The sequence below is a fragment of the Chroicocephalus ridibundus genome, chromosome 9 (assembly GCF_963924245.1).
Source record: "Chroicocephalus ridibundus chromosome 9, bChrRid1.1, whole genome shotgun sequence".
Lineage (NCBI taxonomy): Eukaryota > Metazoa > Chordata > Aves > Charadriiformes > Laridae > Chroicocephalus > Chroicocephalus ridibundus.
Window position 1 is genome coordinate 28,214,980 of NC_086292.1, and position 23,772 is coordinate 28,238,751.

Genomic DNA, 23,772 nt, shown 5'->3' on the forward strand with positions numbered 1-23,772 from the left:
CACTGCCCTGGGGGATGCAGGGCCACTGTCCCGGGGTTACGGGACACATGTCCTGCCATTCCTGGGGCTCGGGGCTTTCACCGCGAGGGTTCTGGAGTCGTCGTCCCAGGGCTGTGGGGCTGCAGTCCCGGGACCCCCGCGGGGTTCAGCCGCGGACCCCCTCCCCGACCCCGGGGATGCCCGGGCGGGAGCAGCCGGGCCCCGCGGCGGGCGGAGGAGCCGGCGGGCCCTTTAAGAAAGTCGAAGCCCGAAAGTTCATCAAAGTTGAGAAAGTTTTTCGTCGAAAGGAGGTGGTGGTGGCTTGGGGTGTGCGTGTGTGTGTGCGTATAAAATAATTAAAATAACTCAAGCCCAACAACAAAAAATAATTAAAAAAAAGCCCCGCACGCCCTCGGGGGCGGGGGGGGGGGGGGGGGGGGCGGGCCGGTCCGGGATTGGCGGCGGGCGGCCCGGGGGCGGCTCCGGGCGGGCGGGGCGGGGGCGGGCGGGTCCCGGCCCCGCTGCTCGGTGCGCGGCGGCGGCACCGGGAGCGGCGGCGGGGGCTGGGGCGCGTCGGCCCCGCAGCTGCGGCTCGTTGCGCTCCGCTCGGCCCCGCTCCCCCCGGCCCGGCCCCATAACAGCGGCGCCGTCGTCCCGGGACGCCGCATGTGAACCAGGAGGGCAACGCCGCCCCGCACCGCCCCCGCGCACCGGCACCGCACCGGCACCCCCGGCCCGGCCCCGCGGAGCTCCGGAGCAGCCGGCACCACCTCCCCACCCCCCCATCCACCCCACCATGAGCAACCTCAACAAGGACACCGAGCACACCAACGGCGGCGGCAACGTCGAGGAGGAGGTGGGGGCCACCGGGACGGGGAACCGGGGACGGGGCACGGCGGGGCTGGGGGGCCGGGGCGGCGGGGGACCGGAGCTGGGGCGCGGCGGGGAGCTGGGGTACTGGGATGGGGCGGCAGGGGACCGGGAATGGGGCACGACGGCGTCGGAGGAGCGGGGATGAGGCGGCGGGGGACCGGGGTTGGGTCGCGACGGCGGCGGGGGACCGGGGATGGGGCGTCGGGGGACCGGGGATGGGGCACGACGGCGGCGGGGGACCGGGGATGGAGTACGGCGTCGTCGGGGAATGGGGGGTGCGACGTCGGGGAACCGGGAATGGAGCACGACGTCGTCGGGGAACGGGGGATGCGGCGCCGGGGATCGCGGCGCCGCGGTGGGGGCACCGAGGACACGGCGTCGGGGCTGGACCCCCGGCTCGTCGAGGGGTTGGAGACGGGATGGCGGGTCCGGCCCGGGCTGGGGAGCCGGAGCACGGAGGCGCCGGGGCTGGAGCAGCCCGGGGAGGGCGCCGGTAGCCGCTGTCGGGACCGGAGCCCCGCGGGTCGCCCCGGGGAGGGGGCGAGGGCTGGATCGGGGCTCGGGACGGGCACGTCCCCGCTCCCTCCACCTAGCCGGTGCCCGTGGGCATGGTGTCCTGTCCCCAAGCCCCTGCTCTGCCCGTGTGGGCTGCTAGGGACATGCTTGGGCCACGGTGGTAGAGACCTTGCCCTGCTCCCCGTGCGCCAGCAGCCTGGTTGGGCTGGAGGGCTGCGAGCCGCCCTGCCAGCCGTCCCCTTGCCATGGCGAGACAGACCCTGGATGTTGCTGGGAGGGCTTGCAGGGGTCGCTTGTCTGTAGCCACATGCCAAAGCCGAGCACGCAGCCCTGCGTGTTTGCCCTCGGAGCCACTGGCTGGGCACTAGCATCGCTGCTAGCGCGGCGCTTCTCTCATCACGCCCCTCGAGCGGGCGTTGGCGCAGTGGGTCACCAGCCACCCTCCATCTTGGAGATGGTGCCGGAAAACACCCGGCCTCAGTAGCGTTTTGCTGCAGTCCTCCGTGCCTGGCCCTGGGGACCGAGGAGGTGCTCTGCCCCCTCCCCTCACTCTCCTCCAGCGCGCCGTGCGCTCGCGCCGCCGCAACATGGCGCCTGGCTTCTCCGCCACCCACCGGGGCTGGCCGGTCCCCGCACACCAGCTGTCTTGGGGCCATCGTCCCCACTGGTCTTCAAGCCCAGCATGGGGACCCGGGTAATGGGGTGGAATGGATTGGCAGGCAGCGGCCGTAGTGTTTCTCTCCCCTGCGCAGAGCGGGGCTTGGGTGACGCAATGGGACACGTCTGTGGTGCTCCTATTTACACGTCGCAGCCTCGCTGGGTGGCACTGGCATGGGTGGGTGGGGAGACAGAGCACCTGGGGCCCTGTGCCGCTTCCCCGGTGCGGGGAGGCTTGGTACCAGGGGGTTTTGCGGGCTGCGCACACATGCGCAGAAGACTCAATGCGGCTCCTTGATCCAATTACTCACTGGCCTGCAAAGCTCCCGAAGTCGATGCTGCTTGGCTCATCCCAGTGGCATTGCTCTGGCTGGGCTGGCTCCTCGTGGGTGGTGGCTGGGCGAGCTCTTGGTGCTGGGACAGAGCCGGCCTGTTCCCCACTGCCAGGTGGTGGTTTGGCAAAGTGGGTGCTGGAAGATACTGCATTTTTGGGACTCTGGAAATCCTAGCCCTTTGGGAAAGCCGGTCCTCCCTGGAGTGGTGCTTGGTGGCCGGAGAACTGAGTTAAAGATTGCATCCCTGGGGAATGGGGCTGGGGTTGAATACAGCAGCCCCTGCTCTCCATTGTGCCACCTCCGGGGGTGTGCGGGGAGGGGGACGGTCCAGTCCACCGTGCTGGATGGTCTGCAGCCTTGCTGGGTGCATTTGTCACCCTGCACCCAGGGGTGCAGCGAAGGACCAACCACCCCGGAGGCGGCTTGAGGATGCTTGGGAGGTGGTGGGCCGGGACTGGTGGGGGGATGTCCCCTTCCCCAGTGGGGTTGCTGTTGGGAAGCCCTCTCTGCACCTGGATCCATCACAAATAATGATGAGCTGCAGGTTGGCTCCGTGGTGGCCGCTCCGAGCCTGCGGGAGCCCTCGGAACGCTTGCTTTTCCTCTGCATCCTCCTGGCTGACCAGGAGCTGTTCCTTGCCGCAGAAGCAGCTAATGGTGGCGCAGGGAGTGACGTTGTGTCCAGGGTGCCGGCATGGTCTGAGGAGCTTAATCCCGCATCCCACCCAGATTCTTCCCCAAAGCTCCCGTCGGCACAGAGTGATAAATACGTTTAGTGCGAAGCTGAATCCTTCGTTCCCAACGCGCGTGGGAGGGTGTGCTGGGATACCTTCCCACACCGCGTGGGTCACGGCGCCAGATCCTGGCGCTGTGGAAACTCCTCTGTGTCGTGTGTCTGCCCCCGCCCCCCACCACCGTGAGCCTCCTTTGCCGCCGCCTCCCCCCCGGCGTTTGCAGGAGGGGGCTGTGTGCCCCAGAGACAGCGGGGGCGAAGCTCCCAAATTCAGCCTTTCCCTTTATCTTATCGGCGAGCCCCTGGATCTCGCAGCCCCTTCCTGCCCGGTGACATGCGGAGGACAGGAATGCCTCTCGAGGTCGTTAGCGGGAATGTTAAACAAACAGGGCCTGATGTCAGTCCCTGCTGTTCCTCACCAGACACCTCCCCAAACTCCATCCCTCCCCGCTTGCTGCTATCTCCTGTTTAGTTTTCCAGGCAGCTGCCAATCTGCGTGACACCGTATGTGGCGACGCTGCCGGGGGGCAGCTGCTGGGGTGCCGCAGGCCCCTGTGGCAGGCAGAGCTCCTCTCCGGCTGCCACAGGAGCTTCCTCACTCTGCACGGACACCGCCTGTAGTTGTTGGTGGCCGTATGGCAAGGAGGACGCCGTGTGTTCGCCCTGCCGTTGTGGGTGTGCAATGCGGAGGCATTGCTCCTACTCTGGAAGTTCATCCTTGCTCTCCGAGGAGGTCACTGGGAAGTTGTCGGTCCCTGGGGAAACCTGGAACTGGCCGTCCAGATGAAGCCCAGGGTTATCCCAGGTGTCCTCGTGGGCACCTTCCCTCTGCATGACAGGGTGGTTGGCCTCAAGGGCCTGCTGGCAGCTCTGAGGGTGGTGGCTGCCGCTCTTGTGGTAGCGCTCAGACATTGTGGGCTGCTGAGCGTGGAAGGTGTCGAACCTGAGGTTGCACTGGGTGGGCAGAGCCCAGATGGGGACCAGGAGAAGCCACCTGGCTGTGCTCTGCTGGGAGAGGATCATCTTTCCCGTAGGTCCATGGCAAGGCTGTGGTGGTAGCCATTGATTAGAGAATGCCCTCCTGGGGGGAGGGGGCAAAAGGCTCTCAGCTCCATGATACCTTCCCAGGTAGTGGGTTCTTCATCCCTGGCCTTTCTGAGCCAGAACCAGCTGGGAATGCTGTTGGTGAGCGGCCTGCGTTATGTGCTGGATGTCTGTAGCGCTTCGTGGACTGGTGCCAGGCATCTCTTGATTTCTGTAATCTCTGCTTGAGTGGGCCTAGATACCTCTTGCATGCATGGATTCTAGCTCTCTGACTTGAAACAAATAAGGTTAACATAATTTCTGAAGTCAAATGACTCTGATGCTGCTCTTTGCTACAAAGAACTTGAGGGTGAGGTAGTTTTGGTCACCACTTGCTAATCTTCTTGTACTTGGTCTGGCTGAACCAGGCTGGAGCTTTGAAGCCATTTTCATGCATCCTAAAAGTCCCCTCGGCGTTAGATGCAGCTTTCTGTTAGTGACAGATTGTTGGCTGAGCAAATAGCCTGAAGTCACCATGTACGCAGAGGTTCTGGGAACTGGTGTGTTCCCAGACTTCCTCTTGCTCTGTCCATGAGTTGCTCTTACTGGGGGAGGGATGTGGGAATCTCCTTGTGTCCTGGTGACTGCAAATGCCTTGTAAAGGCACTTCCTTCTCCTTCCTTAATCTTTCAAATCTGAGTTTCTTAGACATGAATCCAAGTTGCTTTGAGCATTCAATATCCCACCTAGCCTCCGTGATGGGTTAACTGTTCTTCCTCCTGCTACCTGACCACATAGCTGGTCCAGTTAACAAGGCTCAGCTTCAGAAATGAGTCTTCCTCCTTGGCTGACCTGCGGGGTTGCTGAGCAGAGCTTTCCCTACCTGGCCTCCCAATGAAGGGGTTTCTGGTGGTGCCTGTGGAAGTTACAAAGGGCCAAACCCAAAGGCTCCCTCGCTAGCAAGGGACTCTGCTTTCCCCTCATCAGGATGGGAAAAGAAGGAAGGATGCCCTTGGAGATGTCTGGAAGGTAGCTAAGAGTGGTTCAGGCTTTGCTGTCCTTCTTCATGCCTTTGCAGAGGAACCGGCACTGTGTGAAGTCAAGTATGACTCTTGCTGGAACTGGTACGGAAGGCTTTTGGAGCCAAAAGATCCTTTGGGATTGCTGATCTTGGCCTTGCCAACCTGCCAACTGGCCCAGGTTGCCCAAAGAGGTGGTGGAGGCCCCATCCCTGGAGACATTCAAGGCCAGGTTTGATGAGGCTCTGAGCAACCTGATCTAGTTGAAGATGTCCCTGCTCACTGCAGGGGGGTTGGACTCGATGGCCTTTGGAGGTCCCTTCCAACCCAACACATTCTGTGATTCTGTGAAGATTGAGCTGCTTGGATCACAGAGCAATGCTTCTGCCTGTCCTGGCCCTCCAGGTGCCTCAAGTAAAGGCTTTGGCTTGAAGCCTCACCAGGGCATGAGTGTGGGAGTGAGGGGGTCATCACCTCACCTGCAATGCTCAGCACCTGCTCTCAAGGAGTACCAGGCACTAGCTGCGACCCAGAAGCCTTCACGGGTCTGGAGGTGAGTGGTGTCAAAAGCGTGTTCCCAGGGATGCCTGTACATCCAAGGCCACCCCTGGAGCAGGAAAGTGCCTTCTGCAGCAGCAGCCACCGTTACGTGCCGATGGCTCACGTGGCAGAGGCTATAAGTGGAAGGAATTCATTTGCAGGTTAAAAGACCATGCGGGATGGCTGAAACTGAATTCCTCCTGACGCCGAGTGCTGGGCAGTGGGACCTGGTGAGGGGACAGGGCAGTGGGACGCAGCCCCGGCACCGGAGCTGTTGAACCTGGGCCACCCTGAGGTGCACCAGGGTAGCTGTGATCCTGAGCCACCCCCGCATGTCTGGCGAGGAGGGACCCTGGGGTGGGCAGTGGTACCGGCGCCACGAGGAGACGCATGCTGGCTGACCCTGCCCTTGGCATGGCAGAAGTGTGTGCTGCAGGCTTGGCAAGGACGCTTTGACTGTTGCACCACAGGGTCATGGCATGGTTGAGAGGCTGCGTGTTCCAGGACCTGCTGTCCCCCCTTGGTTCGGCCCCACTGGAGAGGGGTGTTGTGTTTCGATGCTTTGGATGATGGCTCGATGACAGGCGAGGGTAGAGCTAGAGGTTTACGTGAGGTCTGGGCTCTGCTTGGGGTGTCTGGGGTGGTGAGGCTTTCCTTGGCCCCAGGGCTCTCCACTGGGTCCTGCTTGGAGATGGGAACAGGGGTGATGCTGAGGGTTGCTCTGTCCATCTGTCTAGTGAAGATCATCTCCTACGCCTGGCTCTGTGAACAGGGACAAGATGTTGCCCTCTCTTGTGTGCCCTATGGGAAGGAACAGTTTCAAGCCCAAGTGGCCAAATGTAGCTGAACACAGATATGAGATCCTGAGATATGAGGCCTACAGCCTTGCCTTGATGTGCCCAGTGGCTGCTGGAGTGGCTTTCTCTAGGTGACAGTCACGTGGGACCGCGTGTGCTGGCCTTGCACACCCTTGCTGGATCTCCTTGGTCACTGAGCCCAAGCTTACCTGGCTACAGGCTGTGGTTGCTGGAAACCCAAGGACCCAGTAGGGCAGTCTTACCCATGTGGAAGATCTCCAGCCCTGCTACGTAGCCCAGAAGAGGCTATGGAAATGTTGCACCTCCTACTTTGGGATGGTGCATTCCCTCCTGCGCTGCTGAGGACGTGGTGGTGGGTTCTTGCATTAGCGTGGGGTCAGGTCCTTGGTGTGTGGCTGTGTGTCAGAAGCTGTTGGCCTGGGGATACGTGTCTCCCCCATCTGCTTTCAAGGGCAGGAGGCCAGTGTCCGTCTGTCTGAGTGGCTCCCCTGGGTCACCTCTAGCAGTGGCTTGATGTGCGGAGCGAGCTATGGACTTGTAGAGAGCACCCAGCTCCTCTGGGAGGTACTGGAGGAGGAAGGAAGCTTCACCTCCTGGGGTCTCCTTGGCCATGGTAGGATGCAGTGGGGAGCTGGCTGGGCCATAACCTGTTTCTAGCAGGACTGTGTGCCCTCTCCGTGCTTGCTACGTGCTCTGCCCTGCCCCGCTGGGCTGGTGGGTTTAGGGCTTACCTCTGCCTTGTCCTCTATGGGCTGGGTGTCTGCTTGGGGTCTTGTGGGGAGAGCGCCCTGTGGTGCACAGAGAGATGAGGGCATGACGCAGGCTAGGGTTGGCTGTTCTGATCCATTTTTGGGTAGTGCAGCCCCTCCCTGCTGCCTGGCGGCCCTGTTTTGCCAAGAGCCAGACTGACGCAATGGTGGTTCAGTCCTGTGGGTGCTTGACACCCTACTGGTGTCCCCGGAGGTCTCCCTGTGGTTGGGGTGACGCTCCAATAACCACTCTCGATGACAGAGAGCTGCTGCAACCTTGCAGCTCGTCACCACCTGGGTTTTGTGGAAGACGTGCTTGGTGTTGGGCCGTGGAGATGCCAGGCATGCTCTGTGGGGCTGCGGCGTGCCCAGCGGTGCGCTGCCCCGGAGAAGGTTGGTTTGAGGAGAGATTCATGTGCTCTTGTGGCTGTGTCCTGGCTCCGTGGGCAGAGGGGGCACAGGCCTAGAGAGTGCCCAGGAATCGTCTCTTGTCAGGGCGAAGCAGGCAGATGTACTTGCTTAAGGATCCGAGGTGAGAAAATACCTCAGGAGGGTCCTGCATCCAAACTGATGTCTTCCTGCCAGTTTCTGCCCTGAGCAGAGCTTGTCTCACCTTGTCCCGCTTTGAGCGACACAGGACTAATTTCTCTTCTAATGCTTGGGAAAACTGCACTTTTAGAAAGACTCTGGTGCCTGAATTCATGAAAATATTTACTTTACGGCCGGCTAGGCTATGTGGGATTCAAGGTCTCGGTGTTTCTGAGCCTTGCCAGGTGCGGGGATGAGGAGGAGCGAGACCCGGGCACTTGACCCATGCTGCCAGCAGGATTATTTCATCCCATGAATGTCACATTCCATAGAAATTAGAAGGTTTGCTGAGGAGCGCTCTCTCCCTCTCTCCCTTGCTGGCTGCCATCCTGAGCACTCCTTGCCCTGGTGCCGGAGCCCTGAGCCCTTCCCTTCCTCCCCTTCCAGTGTCCCATGTTGGCTGACCCTGCAGGGATTGCACGGCTTCTGCTGGGGAATGGGCTGAGTACGATCCTTGTCTATTTTATATTGGTATTGGTGTCAATATTGGTTCTTTAGTGTAATTAATGTTAATTATCTAGTTTTATTCTATTAAATCTGTTTATATTTCAACCTTCGGGTTTCTTTTTTTTTTTTTTTCCTGATTCCCCTTCCTGGGTGGGGAGGGCTCATCAGGTGATGAATAATTGTCTAAACGACAACAAATTGTTGTGGGCTCCTGAAACCATAACAGACCTCCATGTCTCCTGCTGGGAGAACAAGTGCCTGGCTGTGGGCAGGAGGAGCTGGTCTGCAGCAGGTTTCCCTGGTGTCAGCCGTCCTCGTGGGTGAGGGCCACGGCTTCAGCCGATGGCGAGAGGTGTCTGTAGGTCCCCGAACGTCAGAGGGTGGCAGATGTGCTGCTGGGTCCCTGGAGCCAGGGGGTTAGTGCTGTGGGCTGGGTAGTGCAGCCATGGGTGTGAGCATCCTTCAGCAGGTTGCCTGCGGTACTTGTGTGTGTCTTCTCTGGCTCAGCAGACCTCCTGGCAAGGTGGAAGGCTGTGGTGGCATCCCGAGGATGCTCAACCAGCATCTCTTTGAGCTGGGGATCTGTCCCCTTGGGACGATAATCTCTTGGGAGTTGCAGGGCTGGCGTCCCCGAGTGTTTCAACAGCCTGGAACCCCTGCTGTGGCCCGTGCCTCCCTGGGTGCCATCCTTTCCATGAGATCCTGCGGAGACGCAGGGGATGGGACTGAGCCGGGGGAGTCTCCGTGGCAAAGCCCCACCAGCAGCGCTTCCTCCGCTGGACTATTCTTGGATGCTGCCCCGCTGTGCCTGGAGTTATCGGTGCCCATGTGCTTCCTGCTGCCTTGGGCAGGGGCTGGTGCCTCCCCCCTCACCCCAGTGCCTTCCTGCCCCAACCGCAGGGCGCTGAGCCCCGCTGACATCCCCCTGCCCGACACGGAGTGGGGGGAGAGTGGTGCCGGGGAGGGGCTGGCACAGCGGTGTCGCATGTGAAACACCCCCACCCTTGGGGACAAAATGCTTGTGCTCTTGGGCTTGCTTGTGGTCAGCCCGCCTTCCTCCCCCCAGGGTGAGCAGGATGTTGGTCCTTGGGCGCCTTTCGTGCGAGAGGCTGATTTCGGAGGGAAATGCCCGAAGCTCTCCTTGCTTCAAGTGCTGGGGGAGGCTCCAGGCCCTCTTTCCTCTCTGGGGATGGGGGAACATCTCCCTGCTGTGGGGGGATGCCCTAGGGCTGCTCAGGGCTTCCTGGCTGGGGCAGCTCCTGGTCCCATCCTGCGCCAGGGCTTGGTGCTGCCATGCCTGGGGACATCGGAGCCCTGCCGGAGCTGCAAGCAGGCAGCTGGTTCTTGCAGCCTCTCACTCTGGTGTCGGGGGAAACTGAGGCACAGAGTGGCACAGGAGCCTGTTAGCAAGGCCTTCCCCTTGGGAGGCACGCTGCCTGGTGCTGAGGCTGCCCCGCTTTCCTGTCCCTGGCACAGACCGGCCACCTCTCTCCTCCGGTTTTCCCCTCCCGTGTGCTTCTTGGGAGTTTGATGTGCTGAGGAGCAAAACTGCCCAGGGCTGGGTCTGCCCAGCGGGGCGACAGGAACCCTGTGGCCCCAGGTCCCGCATGGGGCGGTGAGATGAGGGTCCTGTCCCATTTCTAAGCCCCACGGCCGGGCTCCTGGGGGCTGCGGGGAGGAAAATGCTGCTTTGCGAGCTCGCCTCCCCGCCTTTCGCTGCCGTGCCTTATAAGTCCTGGCTCTCGGGCAGCCCGCAGCCTCCATGCATTCCAGCGGCCTCGCGTCAAGTGGCCCCGGCTGCATCGCAGTGGCCAGAGCTGGGGCTCTGCATCCCCCCTGTGGCTCTGCCGGTGGCCCCAGGTGTCTGAGGGTCGCCCCCATGGGATGTTCTCTCATGGGAAGAGCTGGAGCCTGGCTGCCTGGAGCAGGGACACCTTTGGGATGTGGCTTGTCCCTGTCCTCAGCAGGATGTGGCATCCTGCTGGTGGTGTAGGAAAAAGGCTCGGTGGGCGTATTGGTGTGAACGGGTGGGAGACAGCTTGTCTCCAGGAAAAAATGGCATGTAGCTGGGGGTGGCTTCCTGGGGAGAGGCGATGTCCAGTGACACAGCGTGGATGAGGCACTAGAGCATGTTCCTGCAGTAGGTGTCCTTGGCTATCTCCTAACCACTGGTGGGAAGGGCTCGAGTGCTCCAGGTGCTGGGAGTGTGGCCCCAGGACCTGGCCAATGCTGGGTGGCCGGAGCGGCCAGAGCTGTGCAGAAGCAGGGCTGTGGGTGACACAGCTCTTCTGGGAGGGTTCTGAGCAGTCTCTTAAGAAAAGCCCAGCACCAGAGACCTACCGGAGCAGCCTTGCTGGCGATGGGTACTTGTGCCTTTGCATCTAACACTTCTGTCATGACCCTTGCTGGGCTGCGGGACGGTGTCTGGCCCCGCTTGGGAGTCCCTTTCAGGAGCTCTTAGTTAAAAGCAGACGTGGTCAGGAGATGTGGAGGTTGTAAGACCCTTGCTGACCTCCTGGCAGTGCTGGGGCTGTGGCAGGAAGAGGCAGGTGTTGCTGCTTGGCTTCTTTAAAGCCTCGGTGCTGAGTACCTGGCTGTGCCTGTGCCCTGTGTCTCTTCAGGGAGACGCAGCAGTGCAAGGACGGCTTTAGAGCCTCCCCAGGCTTGAGCACTAACTGGGTTTGTCCTTGTCCCTCCCTCCCTCCTGCGTGGGAAGCTATGCTGGGATCCTCCCTCTCCAAGAGATGGCCTAGATGGTCTTGTCCCTCCTGGCACAAATCCTGTTTTCCATGGCTCCCCGCCATCTCTGCCGGGTGTTTGGACTGGGGACATCCCCAGAGGGGGCAGGGATGGGGAAGGGAAAGCGTTTTCCGCAGGGCCTCCAGCAGCGTGACCCCGCTGGGCTGTCCTGGGTGAGGGCTGCTCCCTGCCCAGCTGCCCCACGTCTCTCCCCGCCTGTGTGTTTAATTAAGATCGGTTGTCCTGGGTGAGATGGGGTTGCTCTCGCCCAGCATCTCATCAGGGGCTGGCAGCAGCGTCCAAGAGCGAGCATGAGAACAAGGTATTCTTGGAGATCTGCTTCAGCTCTGTCTTCTCCAAGCTCCTGCTGAACATGCAGCTTGGCCCAGGCAGTTCCTGATCTAGCCCTGGATGGAGTGTGTATGTATATATATATACACACTTTTTTTTTTTTTGTCCTGTGGCTTTTCCAGCCGCTCTGTGGGGAGACTGAATATCTACAGGGATCTGGTGTTTGGTGGCAGGGAGCTGAAGCAGGGCAAACGTATTTAAGCCCTACCCTGTCGTGGCACATTGAGTGCAAGGGCTGGAAGCCCGGATTCATCAGCCCTAGGTGGTCCTCTCAAAGCCTGCAGGATTTGGGCTGCACGGGGGTGACCGGAGAGTCCCAGTTTGGTTAATCCACTGGAAGATGCTTGTCCAGACCCTGTTGCCCTCATCCACAGTTCCCTCTTTCCGGGAGCAGGGGGAGGAGGCTGGACGAGGGCTGCCCACAGTGCACAAGATGCTCAGGCTGGCAAGTTGCCTCCTGCCTTTCCCCCGTGGGATAACCCCACACCTCCCTTGCTTTCGGATTGCTGCTCATCCTGTGTTTACACCTTATCTCGGAAGCGATCTCCCTCTGGCTTACCTCACCCTGTCCCTCGACTGTATCACCCAGGGTCTCTCGCCAGCATCACCCTCCCTTCCCTGAATAACTTGGTTTCACTTACCCTTTTCCACATCGCTTATGGATGTGCTGAATTGCGGAGATCTCAGGAAATCAACCGCTTGGTCTCATCACTTCTAACAAGCTCTTCTGAGCAGGGACCTTCCTTGGTCTGTCTTGGGACCCTTAGGGAAACCTTAGAATCATGGAATCGTGTAGGTTGGAAGGTACCTTTAAGATCATCTAGTCCGACCATCAACCCAACACTGCCAAACCCACCCTTGTTTGAAGATGTTAGCTGGCGGCATTTGGGATTGCCCAGGCTTTCTTTGGGATCATGCCAGTCCTTGGCGGGTGCTGTGGGTTGGCTGCGATCCCCTTTCCAATGCCGCATATGGTGACAGACCTGGAGGCTAAGGGAAGATTTTTGGCCCGTGAGAGAAGGTCTCTCGCTCCTGTCCTCGGCGGCAGCTCATGGGGCTGGCATTAGGAGCTCGCTGCCTCTGACAAAGAGCTTTCCTAGGCACCCGTGTTGCTCTGCTGAGGCTGTTGTAATGGCTCGGAGTGGCTGACTTCCCCTTCCCCGAGCAACCACGCGTCTTCCATTCTGTCATGCCTGTCGCAAGGACTTACCAAGCAACGCATCACGGGACCATTTAGAGACCCAACAGGGATGCAGATTTCTATCTGCTTGGAAGAAACATCCATTCTGGGGTCTGAGCACACTCAGATCTTGAAATATTGAAAAGGGACGGTGCTTTCACATGGCTGAGGCACATGTGTGCCACCACGCTCCGCATGGTCCTCCCCTGCAAGAGATAGCCGTGTGTCTTCTGGGAATGCGCTGCCAGCGCTCCGTGTAGCTCACGCTGAAGGGCAAGTGCCCAAGTCTCCGAGTCAGCTAGCAGTGCCATTGGCCGCTGCGTTTGGGCATGAGGTGGCCCTGGAGTGGTGCATCGAAGCATCAAACAGGGGCTGGGCTGGGTGGGGAGACTGTAGGCATGGAAAGCGTTTCTGGAGTGCTCCAGATAGCATCCCGCTTCCCTGGACAGGGCAAAGCGAAAGCCGAGGTCATGTGGTAAGGCCATCCATACTGAGGGGTCGGGGGAAGGGATGGGAGCGATGCCAGCGTTGGAGGGAGGGACACTCAGTGGTCGCATTCTGCAGTGGTCTGGGGACATGCTGGGCTGGAGAAGGGCTCTGCACACTAACGGGGAGTGGTGGCAGTTCGCTGTGGGGTGGCAGCCCTTAGTCTCAGCATGCAGGGAGAGCAAGAGGGGCAGAGGTCTCCAAGACTTCCATGATCACTGCCCATCCTGGAGGGCTTCGGCTGCCCCTGCGTTGATGTGAAGGGTGCCTCTCTGCCCTGGCAGGACTGCCTTGGGCACGGGAGCTCAAGGAGGTGTGTGTTTTCACCTGTAAACAGGAGAAACTTCCCTGCCTGGAGGGCTGAATCTCTCAGAGAGGTGCAGGGTGCAGAGGCTCTGCTGCATGCTCCTGCATCTGCAGCCTCCAGTCCAGGAGCAGGGCAAGCACGTGCCGCTCACTTTGGTGGCAAAAGAGGTTTAGAGAGGTAGAACCCACTTTGTCTGGGGAAGCAGAAAGGGCTGAGCAAAAGCTAAAACGTGGGAGCAGAGTGCTGCTGCCCTGCAAACATAACGGGGTCTCTCCAGGCTGGAAGCAGGCCAGAAGGTGGGCTCTGGCTTAGGGCTCCTGGTCCTGCTGCGTGTTTTGCGGCTCAAAAGTCTGTTTGGTGTTACTCTGAGCATTTGGGCATCACTGCTGTGCCGTGACCTTCTTGTGGCTTGTTTGGGATTGGTTTGGTGGGTGGTATCCCCGTGCAATGAAAAGTGAGGAACACAGAGCTCCATCTCATTCCCATAGTCTTCTGTCTTCCCTCACCTGCCTGTCAGTGCTGGCTGAGCGGTGCTCCTGGTCCTTGGTAATGATGACTAGTGTCTTGGTGACCTCTGTTGTGCATAACTTCCCTTTCCAGCTCTGGGCTGATTTACAAGAACTCTTGGCAGCTTCATCACGCAGCTTCCTATGGAAACAGGCTGCTGGCCAACGTCTCCCAGAGCAGGGAGAAGGTGGCTGTGATGGTCTGGCTGTTGAGCAGAGTTGTCCCAGGCCATGAGCCTTCAGCACCGTTTCTTCTCCCTGGCTATTTATGTGAACTGTTATAGATAATTTCAACAGACTATCTATTGAAATCTTCCTCTGGTGCTCTGGTTTTTGCTTATACGCGCTGAGTGCATTTGGACTTGCTACGGGACTTCTGCGGCTTGGAAAGAGCAGCAGCCTTCACGGACCTGGTGCAGCCCAGCTGGCTCTTGGCTGGGCACAATAGAACAAACGCTGTAAGAGCTGGTTTGGGAGCAGCTCCTGAAGGGTCTGATGCATGTTTGGTGCAGGAGCTGGGACGGACCCAAAAAATCGTCCTCCCAGTGATGTTCTGGGGCTCTTGCAGAAGTCAAAAGATGAGTGCTTTTCTCAGTGAGGCATTTTTCAAAATTGAGGGATGTTTTTGAATCAATGGCTGAAGTGCCAGGGTAGGCTAAGGAAAGGAGATCTAGTGTATGATCTCTAGAAATAGCTAGAGAGACAGCTGGGGTTTGTACTGGTCTCTTCTGGACCTTTGATATGTGTCAAACTCTGCATTAGTGCTTTTGGCAGTGTACGGTCTTCTAGCAGGCCTTCCAAGCTTTAGTCACCAAGGTGGGCTGGTGTCTGTGCCCTCATCAACCCAGACTATTCTGCTGGAGACTGGGTTTTTGTAAAGGTCTAAATCGTTTGTGGCAGGGAGGAAAGGAGCGGGTGTATGTTATCCTGGACGATGCTCCTCTCCTGTAGGGAAGGGTTAGTGCCTGCAAGGCCACCTTTGGTGCGAGATGCCCCACTCTTATTGCACCTAGCTTCTGAACTGTGCTCCTGCTTTGGTACCTAGCATCTCCTTTCAGTAGAGCTCGTTGACCTCTCTCCTAGGTACGGACGCTGTTTGTCAGTGGCCTTCCTGTGGATATCAAGCCCAGAGAGCTCTACCTACTCTTCCGACCATTCAAGGTAAGAAGGTCTTCAGACTTGGTCTTTGGTGGGAAAGAGGCTGTCTTGTGGCTAACCTTGCAGCAAAGATCTGTGTCGGAGGGGAGCAAGGATGAAGTGGGAAGGTAGGCCTTCTGTGGAAGCTTGAGGAACCTGGTATGGAACCAGAATGGTATCCCATGGCTCGCTCTCAGCTGGGTAACTCCTGGAGCCTGTGGAAATCAGGCTGTCTCCAAGCTTGATGAAGGCTGCTAGGTCAGGCCTGCAGCCCAGCTGGACCAGCCCTTCCTCAAGGATGTATCCTGGTCTCCTAACTGTCCATCCTTCACTAGATCACGACATGGGCTGTCCTTGGGCAAACAAGAGAACTCCGCTTCCCCCTCTTCCAGCACAGGGTGCTCTATGCTCTCCAGGCACTAGCCAGGCAGGGTGCTCATCTTAGTAGCTTGATGAAGAGCTAGAAAATGGGATTCCTTCCCAAAGGGCTAGCTGAGATGCCTGTTCTGCCCTTGGAGTAATCTCAGTCTTCTCTTTTGGTGGGAAAGAGGAGCCATGTTAATGTACCTACTGCTGCAAACCCTGCCTTGTGAAGGGTTTGGTGCTGCAGTAACTCTTGGAGCTGTCATGTCACGTCTTGGTTGTAGCTCAGCTCCTTCAGGAACCTGCTGCTGACTTGCTTTCTTCCCTTCTTTCTTCCCTTCTCCAGGGTTATGAAGGGTCACTGATCAAGCTCACTTCAAAGCAGGTACCTCCTCCTTCCAGTGCTTTGGGTATTTTTGGCTTTTTCTGGAAAAGCAGGCATGCCGGGAGGGAAGGGGAGGGGGGACAGACACCATTTCACTGCGTAAAGCATTGTCTGTATTTGGCACCATGGGTGCAGCTGGGTTCTGCTCACACCCACCATCCTGGTGGCCCCAAGCTCTCCGCATGTGCCAAATGCCTTCATATCTTCTATTGCTGCCCAGACCACGCGGTGCTTCAGCCTCAAACCCTGTGCTGCTAGAAACCTTCCCCAGACCCATCCTAATTAAGGCAGCGGTTCCCCTTGTGGGCAAGGGGGTACCCTTACTGGGGGCTACCCGGGTGAGCAATGCCCCCAACATGTAGGAATACCAAAGCTCTTTGGTGTGGTGGGAGCAGACATGGAGTAGGAATCTTGGGATGATGATGACTTCAAGCTCTGCTTGAAGGCCCTCTGCAGCTTTAGGTGGTCTCTTCTGTTTGCAGTAAACTGTCTGGGGCAGAGAGGGTCGCGGGGCAGTCTGAGGAGCTGGAGGAGGCTTCCAAACTGAAATCGGCATTATTTCTTTTAGCCAGTTGGTTTTGTGACCTTTGACAGCCGGGCTGGTGCTGAAGCAGCGAAGAACGCCTTGAATGTGAGTACCCGATGTACTGGCAGGGCTGGGGGCCCTACCCCCTGCCACAGCTTGGCTTGGAGTTGGGGGCTAGAGTGATGCTGGTCTTGTCCGTAGCATAGGAAGGGTCAGGGTGTCTCAGCCATGCCCTTGAGTAAGCTAAATGGTCCTGCAGCATCCCACCAGGGAAGCAGGAGAGCTTTTTAAGACTGACATCGGTCTGAGAAAACAGATGCAAAAAGACGTAGTTTCTGACTGCTGGAAGACTGCTCCAGGACCTTGGAGGGTGTGGGGAAAAAACAGCTACTCCTTTTCTGGAGCTGGCATGCACCTCCTTACCCAGCAGTTGGCATCTGGCAACAGGACGCAGGCTGTGAATCCTGTTTCTTATCTATTACGTGCTCCCCCCTGTATAGAGGAAGAGTTGGGAACCGAAAGGACTCTCCCTTGTTCTTTACTTATGTGTGTTGAGGTGTGGCCAGAACTGCTCTTCAAGGAGCTCTTCCTCCTGCTGTCTGCTCTGAGTGCTGAGCTGGGGGCTCATCCTAGCCTGGCTGCTGGACTGGACCGTGGCTTGGAGAACCTGGAGCAGGCAGGGCTTCTCTGGGGAACCGACCCTTAGCAAACAGATGAGAAGAGGGGTATCGGGGGCATGAGTGGTCCCCGGGCATATAGAAGCATAGGGCGATAGCCAGTTGACACGCTGTAAAGCTTTAATGAGGCGTGTGGAGCTCAACTTGTGTTTAGCATCAGCTTTTCGAGGCTCTAGGTTGAGCTCGCCAGGGTGCGTGGGTAGCGAAGCAGGCTCACTGCCAATGTGGTCGATCATGTGGCTGTAGGTCTTTCTTGGTGCTAGTGGCCTCGTTAAAGGCTCACTTTACCAAATGCCCTGATGAAAAGTGCGTGGCACTTCAGCAGAGTAGGTCCTTCTCCTGGAAGGTGTGGGGGTAGAAGGTACTTCCTTCAGAGAGGAAGGGAACCACCCTTCCCATACTTCTGTTTCCGTGGGAGGACATGAGGCAGGGCCAAAGCGGTCTGGTGCAGGCTCTTTAGCACGTTCGCAGCGCTTCCAAACTGCTGCAGCTCAAGAAAAAGACATGAAGGTGGTCAACATGGCAGGCACAGCCCAAAACGATCTCCATCCCGTGTGGTCCTGCAAAAATGAGTGGGATCTAGGCAGCAAGACATGCTGATCCGGTTCCGCCCTGCTGCAGACCATGCCCTGGGCACTGGGGCGAGTGCTAGTGTCTCTGCCCAGGCTGGCAGTAGGTGTAGCACCACCACAGACAGGAGCTCCAGTATAGACGGGGTTATCCCAGATATTTTTCCTGACCAGTGTTGGTAGCCATCACTGCTGTGCTGGTTGGTGAACCGCACATAGGGAGCAAAGCTGTGTCCCTCACGTTGGAAGCAGTGGTCCTAGGCCAGTTAAACATAGAAATACAAGCATGTGGGAGCTTGAGTGTTGCAGTGAGGTGACAAAAAACCACAGCATGATGGCCTTGGTTCCCCGGTTGGGCTTTGCTCTGTGAACAGAACAGCCTGTGCTTAGACTGGAAACCTCACCTCTGAGAGGCTCCTGTACTTTCTTCTATGACAGGGCATCCGCTTCGACCCAGAGAACCCACAGACCTTGCGGTTAGAGTTTGCTAAAGCCAACACAAAGATGGCCAAGAGCAAGCTGATGGCCACGCCAAACCCCACCAATATCCACCCTGCCTTGGGCGCACACTTCATTGCACGGGACCCCTGTGAGTATGCTGGGAGGGACTTTGAGGTCACTGTCTGGCCCAGCTTGGGAGATGCCCAACCCTGGGGATGCTGCCAGGGTGGAAAGGAAACCATACCCACGTACGTTCTGGCTGAAAGCTGCCTGGTGCAGGAAGGCCAGCATGCTAGGGTTGCAGGAGAAAAACAGGCATCTGGTAAGGCTTCTGGCTGACGCTAGAAGTGTTGGGAGAGCGGAGCTGGGTTTGGTAGCTCAAGCGATGCCACAAATCCTTAAACCATCTGTGGGTGTGAAGCAGAGAGGACGAGTCCTGTGCCATGCACCCTCCGCGTAGCCTGGTGGGGCGAGCGGCCCTGCTGAGGCTTGTTGGGCAGCCCGTAACGTGATGCGGAGAAGCCCGTCTCCTGCCCTGCTGTCCTGTGGCACCAGCCCTGTGCCACATGAGTGAACCAGCCCCCCCAGAGCCCCTGTGGGGTGGCAAGCAGTGATGGAGCGTGTTCCTGGTCTCTCCTGGTGAGGCTGGGAGGCCAGAGGAGCAGCTGATAGCAGAGATGCCGCAGGGCTGGTATATTCTAAACCTTGCTGGGCTGGCAGCGTGGAGCTTTAGTCTGGGGTTGGAAACGCAGAGCCTGTCCCTGAGGCAGGCTGTCGGGGCCAGCTACTGAGGTGCTGTTGTCACCTTGTCCCCTTCTGTCTAGATGACCTGACTGGAGCAGCTCTTATTCCAGCGTCCCCAGAGGCGTGGGCTCCCTACCCACTCTACACCACGGAGCTAACCCCTGCCATCCCCCATGCTGCCTTCACCTACCCGGCAGCCGCTGCTGCAGCTGCTGCTCTTCACGCTCAGGTGAGTCGCTCCCCGCGTGCCGTGCCAGGAACCGGGCTCTCCTCTCTCCCCTGCCCCTGGTGCTCGCTCCCGTGGGTCTCTGCTTGGCTGGTTCGACCCTTGCCTCCGCACCTTGGCTCCTGGGCAAAGCCTCCTCCCGGCTGAAGTGCATGGGGGCCCCCCGAGCCCCCAGCAAGCCGCAGGGGAGAGGTCAACGTGGCTGAGTGCAGTCAGAGCTGGGCGATGATTTCTGACCCTGCAGGTCCAGCCCGCTTCTGCGCTAGAGGTGGGCAGATGGGAAAAGTCAGGGCTCAGTTTCTGGCTGGCTTTGCTGGTCCCCCATGGCTGGAAAAATGATGTTGTGGGACTGCTGGGAGGAAACGCTACACACCAGCAAGTGAAATAGCTACGCAATGTCCTCCTTGAAGTTGCAGTGAAGGCAACAGGCTTGACTCCGTGCTGGAGCTGAGGGGCTCAGCTGGAACCCCCTCGGGCCAAGCGACTCAAAGGCTTTTGAAGCCAGAGAGGGATGTCCTGCAGCAGATGAGTGATCAGAGCCTTGCCATAGCCAGGGGCTCTGATGGGACGGTGGTGTTAGCCACTAGGTGCAGGCTAGAGATGAACCTGGTCTAGCGGGAGGTGTCCTTGCCCAAGGCAGGGGGGTTGGAACTAGATGGTCTTTAAGGTCCCTTCTAACCCAAACTATTCTGTGATTACTCTGTATGGGCCGGTGGGAATGCTGGCGGTGGTGCAACCAACTGCCTGGTGTCCCGGAGTATGGAGTTGTAGGGATGCCTGTACTGGTCTGAAACTGGAATGCTTTAATGTAGCAAGGCCAACACCCCTGCTGAGCATGAAGTCCCTGAAACCATGGAAATGCAAAGAGAAGGCCAAACCAGAGAGGCAGTGTCCTAATTTCAGGATAAGGCGCTTGCTTTGGAGCGCTTGTACAGGAGAACCTGGAGCCCCTGTCCCTACCCTGCTTGGTGTTACCAGCCAGCTGTGCTCTGCCTGCTTCAGTTTCTGCTCCTGCAGTAGTGCCATGGGGGACTGGGGCAGCAGGGCTCTGGGCTTAGACCCCAGAGCATCGGGGCGTAACCTCTGCTCACTGCCCTGCCGAGCAGGGTGTTTAGCTCCACTCTTCCCTGCTTAAATTGAAAGGAAGAAGAGCTGTGTCCCTTCAGCTTGTCCACCTGCCCGATGGTCAGCTCAGTTGGCCCTTCGGCATCCTCTTGCTTCCTGCAAACGTCTTGACTGTAAGTGTCCAGCTTGAACCCAAGCTTGTTTCCCCAATGCAATATGGAGGCATGGGATGGATGTGACCTCTGGCCTGTGTAGGCTTGTCCGTCCTGCCCCTCACATGCTCGCAGACCTCTGCTGCTTTTGCCCCTCAACTGGTGAGCTAACATTGGGCTGAAGGTCTTGCAGAGGCCTCCAGAGCCGGGCCACTCTTTCAGGTAGACTGGTCCTTCACTAGGAGGGTTGTTCTTGCTGGTGTTCTCCAAAAGTTATTGATGATGTCCACAGCCACATCTGTGTGCTCTGCTCCTGGGCAGACCAGGAGAGCAGATGTTCTTCCTTTCCCTGCCCCCTTGTGTGTAGGGTGGTGGAGCCAAGGGCTGTTGCTGGTTGAATTGCCCCTGGCAGGGAGGACCAGGAAAAAACCTCTCTGGTCTGGTTGAGAGAGGTGAAACCATTTCTGCAGGTCCTTCAAGGAATGATCACCAGTCACATGGGGACCCTGAGCGTAAGGGTTAGGCACCAAAACTTTATGGTGTGTGGCGGGGGAGAAGAACTCTGCTGTCCTAAAGTAGAAGGTACCAAGGAGTCCTTCAGCCAGATCTTCTCCCTCTGGGGTCTTAGTTCCTGCCCTCCAGTTGACAAGCTACTTGTTCTAGACAGACAGCTTAGCTTTCAAAGAGGTCTTCTGGTCTGAAGAATGACCCTGAGGCTCTGGGGAGCTCCCTGTATAGGTAGGACTCCCTGCCCAAGAAGCTCCAGATGTGGTGATGTGCCTCCAAGCCTTAGGGAGCCAGTGTAGCCCCTCCAGGCCGTAGCTGGACCCAGCTCTCTTTTGAAGAATAGCAGGCGGGCTGCCCCAGCAGCTACAGCCGCTCCATGCAGCGCTGTGCTTGAGCCAGCAGTGACCTCGCAGGGAGACATTCTGGTGCAATATACGTTACCAATAAAGTTTTATGGGGTTAAACATTACTCAGGCTGGCAGCTTGGAGCTGCCTGATCCCTGGGCTGGAGCCTTCTCCCTTGCAGAGCTGAGGCAGGGCGGAGCAAGTCAGGGAGTTGGCTTTTGCTCACAAACTCGGCTAAAAGCTGTAACCTTGGCCTTGGTGCGCTGAGCCCTCTGCTCTTGGTGGTAGGGGCTGGTTCACCTTGCTGGTGGTGGGGTGGGCGTGTGAGCTGTTCTTTAGAACAGCTACAGTTCTTCCTCCTGAGATGAGCGTTGGCTGGAGGATGTTCGTGGGGATGGCCAGAGATTTAGCAGCTCCACAGCCTTCACTCCTGGAGCGGGTATGAAGTTGGAAGCAATAGCTAAGCTGAGAGCTTGTCACAAAAGATTTGAACCTGAAGTGCTCATCCTCTTGCCACTCTGTGTTCAAGTCTGGTAGTGAGTGGGAGAGGAGGTGGCAGCCCTCTGTGATGCACCAGTGCAACCTCCTGAAGAACTGCCCAGAGGGCTGTCGGGAGTGACGAGGGGCAGGAGATGGTGCGAGGCTGGCATGGCCTTGTCCCGTGCCCTGGGAGCTGTCGGTAAGCTGCTCGCAGAGGAGACTGATGGCAATGCTCCCTGCGGGCACCGCTACCGAGCTGCCATGCCATGGTGATGCTCCCTGCGGGCACCAGGCTGCTGTAGATGTGACCGTGGCCTGACCCTGCACCGCTAGGAGCCTCTACCTGTGGGGACTCCACTGACTTTTAAGACTGTCCCATCTGCCTTCCCTCCCTCCCACCCTCTCTCAAATCCCTCCTTTGATGTCCCTAGTGAACTCCAGCCATGATGCCAGCGCAGGCTAGCCCTGAAGCTCAGAGCTGTCCCTGGAGATGGGACACCCTAGTGATGCCTTATTGCAGCTAGTGGAGTGGCTGTACTACAGCTCCATTCCTAGAAGTGTTAAGCATGATGGCAGCCACGTCTGGAAAGACTGGTAAGGTAACCATCTCTCCTCCAAGGTGCACCATGGGATTTGCAAGCTTCTGCCCATCTCTGTAGCCCGTATCTCCTTGGCAACCCAGTGCATGGGCCTCACGCTACCCACCCACCAGAGCCTGGGGAATGAGATACCAGGCCTTCTTTTCTAACCCACATCTCCAACTTGGCAGCACATGACATGGCGCACACAGCATGGCACCATCTTACATCAACTTCTCCCAGCTGAGCCAGGCTCAGCCAGGTCCTGCTGGTGGGAGGGGAGCAGCCCGGTTGAGCCGGGGCAGAGACACCCCTGCCGCTTGGCCTGAAAGAAACCTGGTTTCTCCCCAACCACAACCCTTCCAGGGCAACCAGAAATACACCTTGACCTCACTCCTGGCACACGGTGGGGGAGGTGAGTGACATGGTAGAGATAGCACACGACTAAATTCTAGTGGGCACGTTAGACAACAGCACTTGCCGGTCACTTTATTCCGGAATTGCATACTGGGACAGACCCTGCCCTTAATCATGGGTCTAATCTCACCTCTTTCCTCTCCAGTTACTGGAAACGGAGCAAGTTCCTACCTGGAGCTTGGCTTCTCTCTTGCAACCTGAAATCACAGGCAGGACACAGGTCTTGTGAGCTGTAATGAAGGGAATCGTCAGCCTGGGAGAGATGGGAGCGGTGTAGGAAACTGGGAGCTTGGGAAGAGGGAAGATGGTTTGGCCTGGGAGTGGTTGGTAGGGAGGATGGTTGCTGTGGTCATCTCTGAAGGAACCGAGTCCTGGCTCACTTCTTGCAGTCATTCTGGGTAGACTTTTTTTTCCCCTCTGTGTAGTAGTGATGTTGGGGAAAGAAGCCATCGAAGATGGGGATGCCCTGGTCTCCTTTTGTCCTTGGAAGACTGTGGGGTGCCAAGTTATGCAGAGCTGGTCTCCTGGGAAGATGGGTAGAGCATGACACAAGCGTAGACACAACGATGCAGCTTGCCTTGTTCTCCTTGGACCTGGTGACGTTTCGTCTATTTGCTGTGCGGTGGAATTGGGCTGCGTTGCACCTCTGATATGAAACCACTTGTTTTGGAGTGCCTCTAAGCCAGGCTCTGAGTGGGCAGTAGGAGACACCAGGGGCTATTGGTGCTCCTGGATCTCTTCTGCAAAGAGATGCTTCCAGCTATGGCAGCACCTCTGAGGGCAGGACTTGCCCTGGAAAACAGGGACTGGATGCAGGATTGTTTTGTAAGGACATGGATGAGGCTGGTGGTGGTTACCACATGGTGCTTGTAGGGGACGAGGTGGACATGTTGGGTACCCAGAGCTTGGGAGACTGTGGTAGATGGTCCCAAGTTAGGGAGCAGGTCATGGACTGAAAGCTCGCAGCTGCCCGTCCTTTTGAGACCGACTGCCTTGGCTGCTGAAAACGTCCTCAGAGCTTCCATGTTGCTGCTGCTGGCAGCAGCCTTGTCTGGAGGCTTCGCGGAGATGGTGGAGGTGGGCCTCTGAAGCTAGGTAGGTGGAAGGAGCAGTCCTGACTCATGGCTATGTGGTGGTGGTACACAGCCCAGCAGGACCCTGAGGCTTCCCAGCACCGAGCTGAGGTAGAGCCCATCGATGGAAGGAGAGGTCAGTGCTCTAAATAAACCCTTCCCTCTTGTTGGTTGCCTGGGTGAGCACCTCGCAAGCCAGATCTCTTGAGGGGTGGCTGCTGTTGTGGATGGAGGACACAAGG

The 23,772-nt window shown here is 58.1% G+C and overlaps 1 protein-coding gene across 4 annotated transcripts in view; it reads left to right on the forward strand.

Moving 5' to 3' along the window:
* The first annotated feature begins 470 nt into the window (after positions 1-470).
* Positions 471-23,772, forward strand: part of RBPMS2 (RNA binding protein, mRNA processing factor 2) — a 31,070-nt gene continuing 7,768 nt past the window's right edge. The window contains exons 1-7 of one of the 4 annotated variants that reach the window (XR_010072594.1): positions 471-835; positions 14,929-15,006; positions 15,692-15,730; positions 16,299-16,361; positions 17,941-18,091; positions 18,768-18,916; positions 21,894-22,056. Coding sequence is in view for 2 of the 4 variants with exons in the window: in XM_063346850.1 (XP_063202920.1) it covers positions 776-835; positions 14,929-15,006; positions 15,692-15,730; positions 16,299-16,361; positions 17,941-18,091; positions 18,768-18,916 (540 nt within the window). In the remaining 2 variants the exon portion in view is untranslated. Of the gene's footprint in view, positions 836-14,928; positions 15,007-15,691; positions 15,731-16,298; positions 16,362-17,940; positions 18,092-18,767; positions 18,917-21,893; positions 22,062-23,772 lie in introns of all 4 variants that reach the window. The other 3 variants (XR_010072595.1, XM_063346850.1, XM_063346849.1) reach the window with 3 other exon arrangements.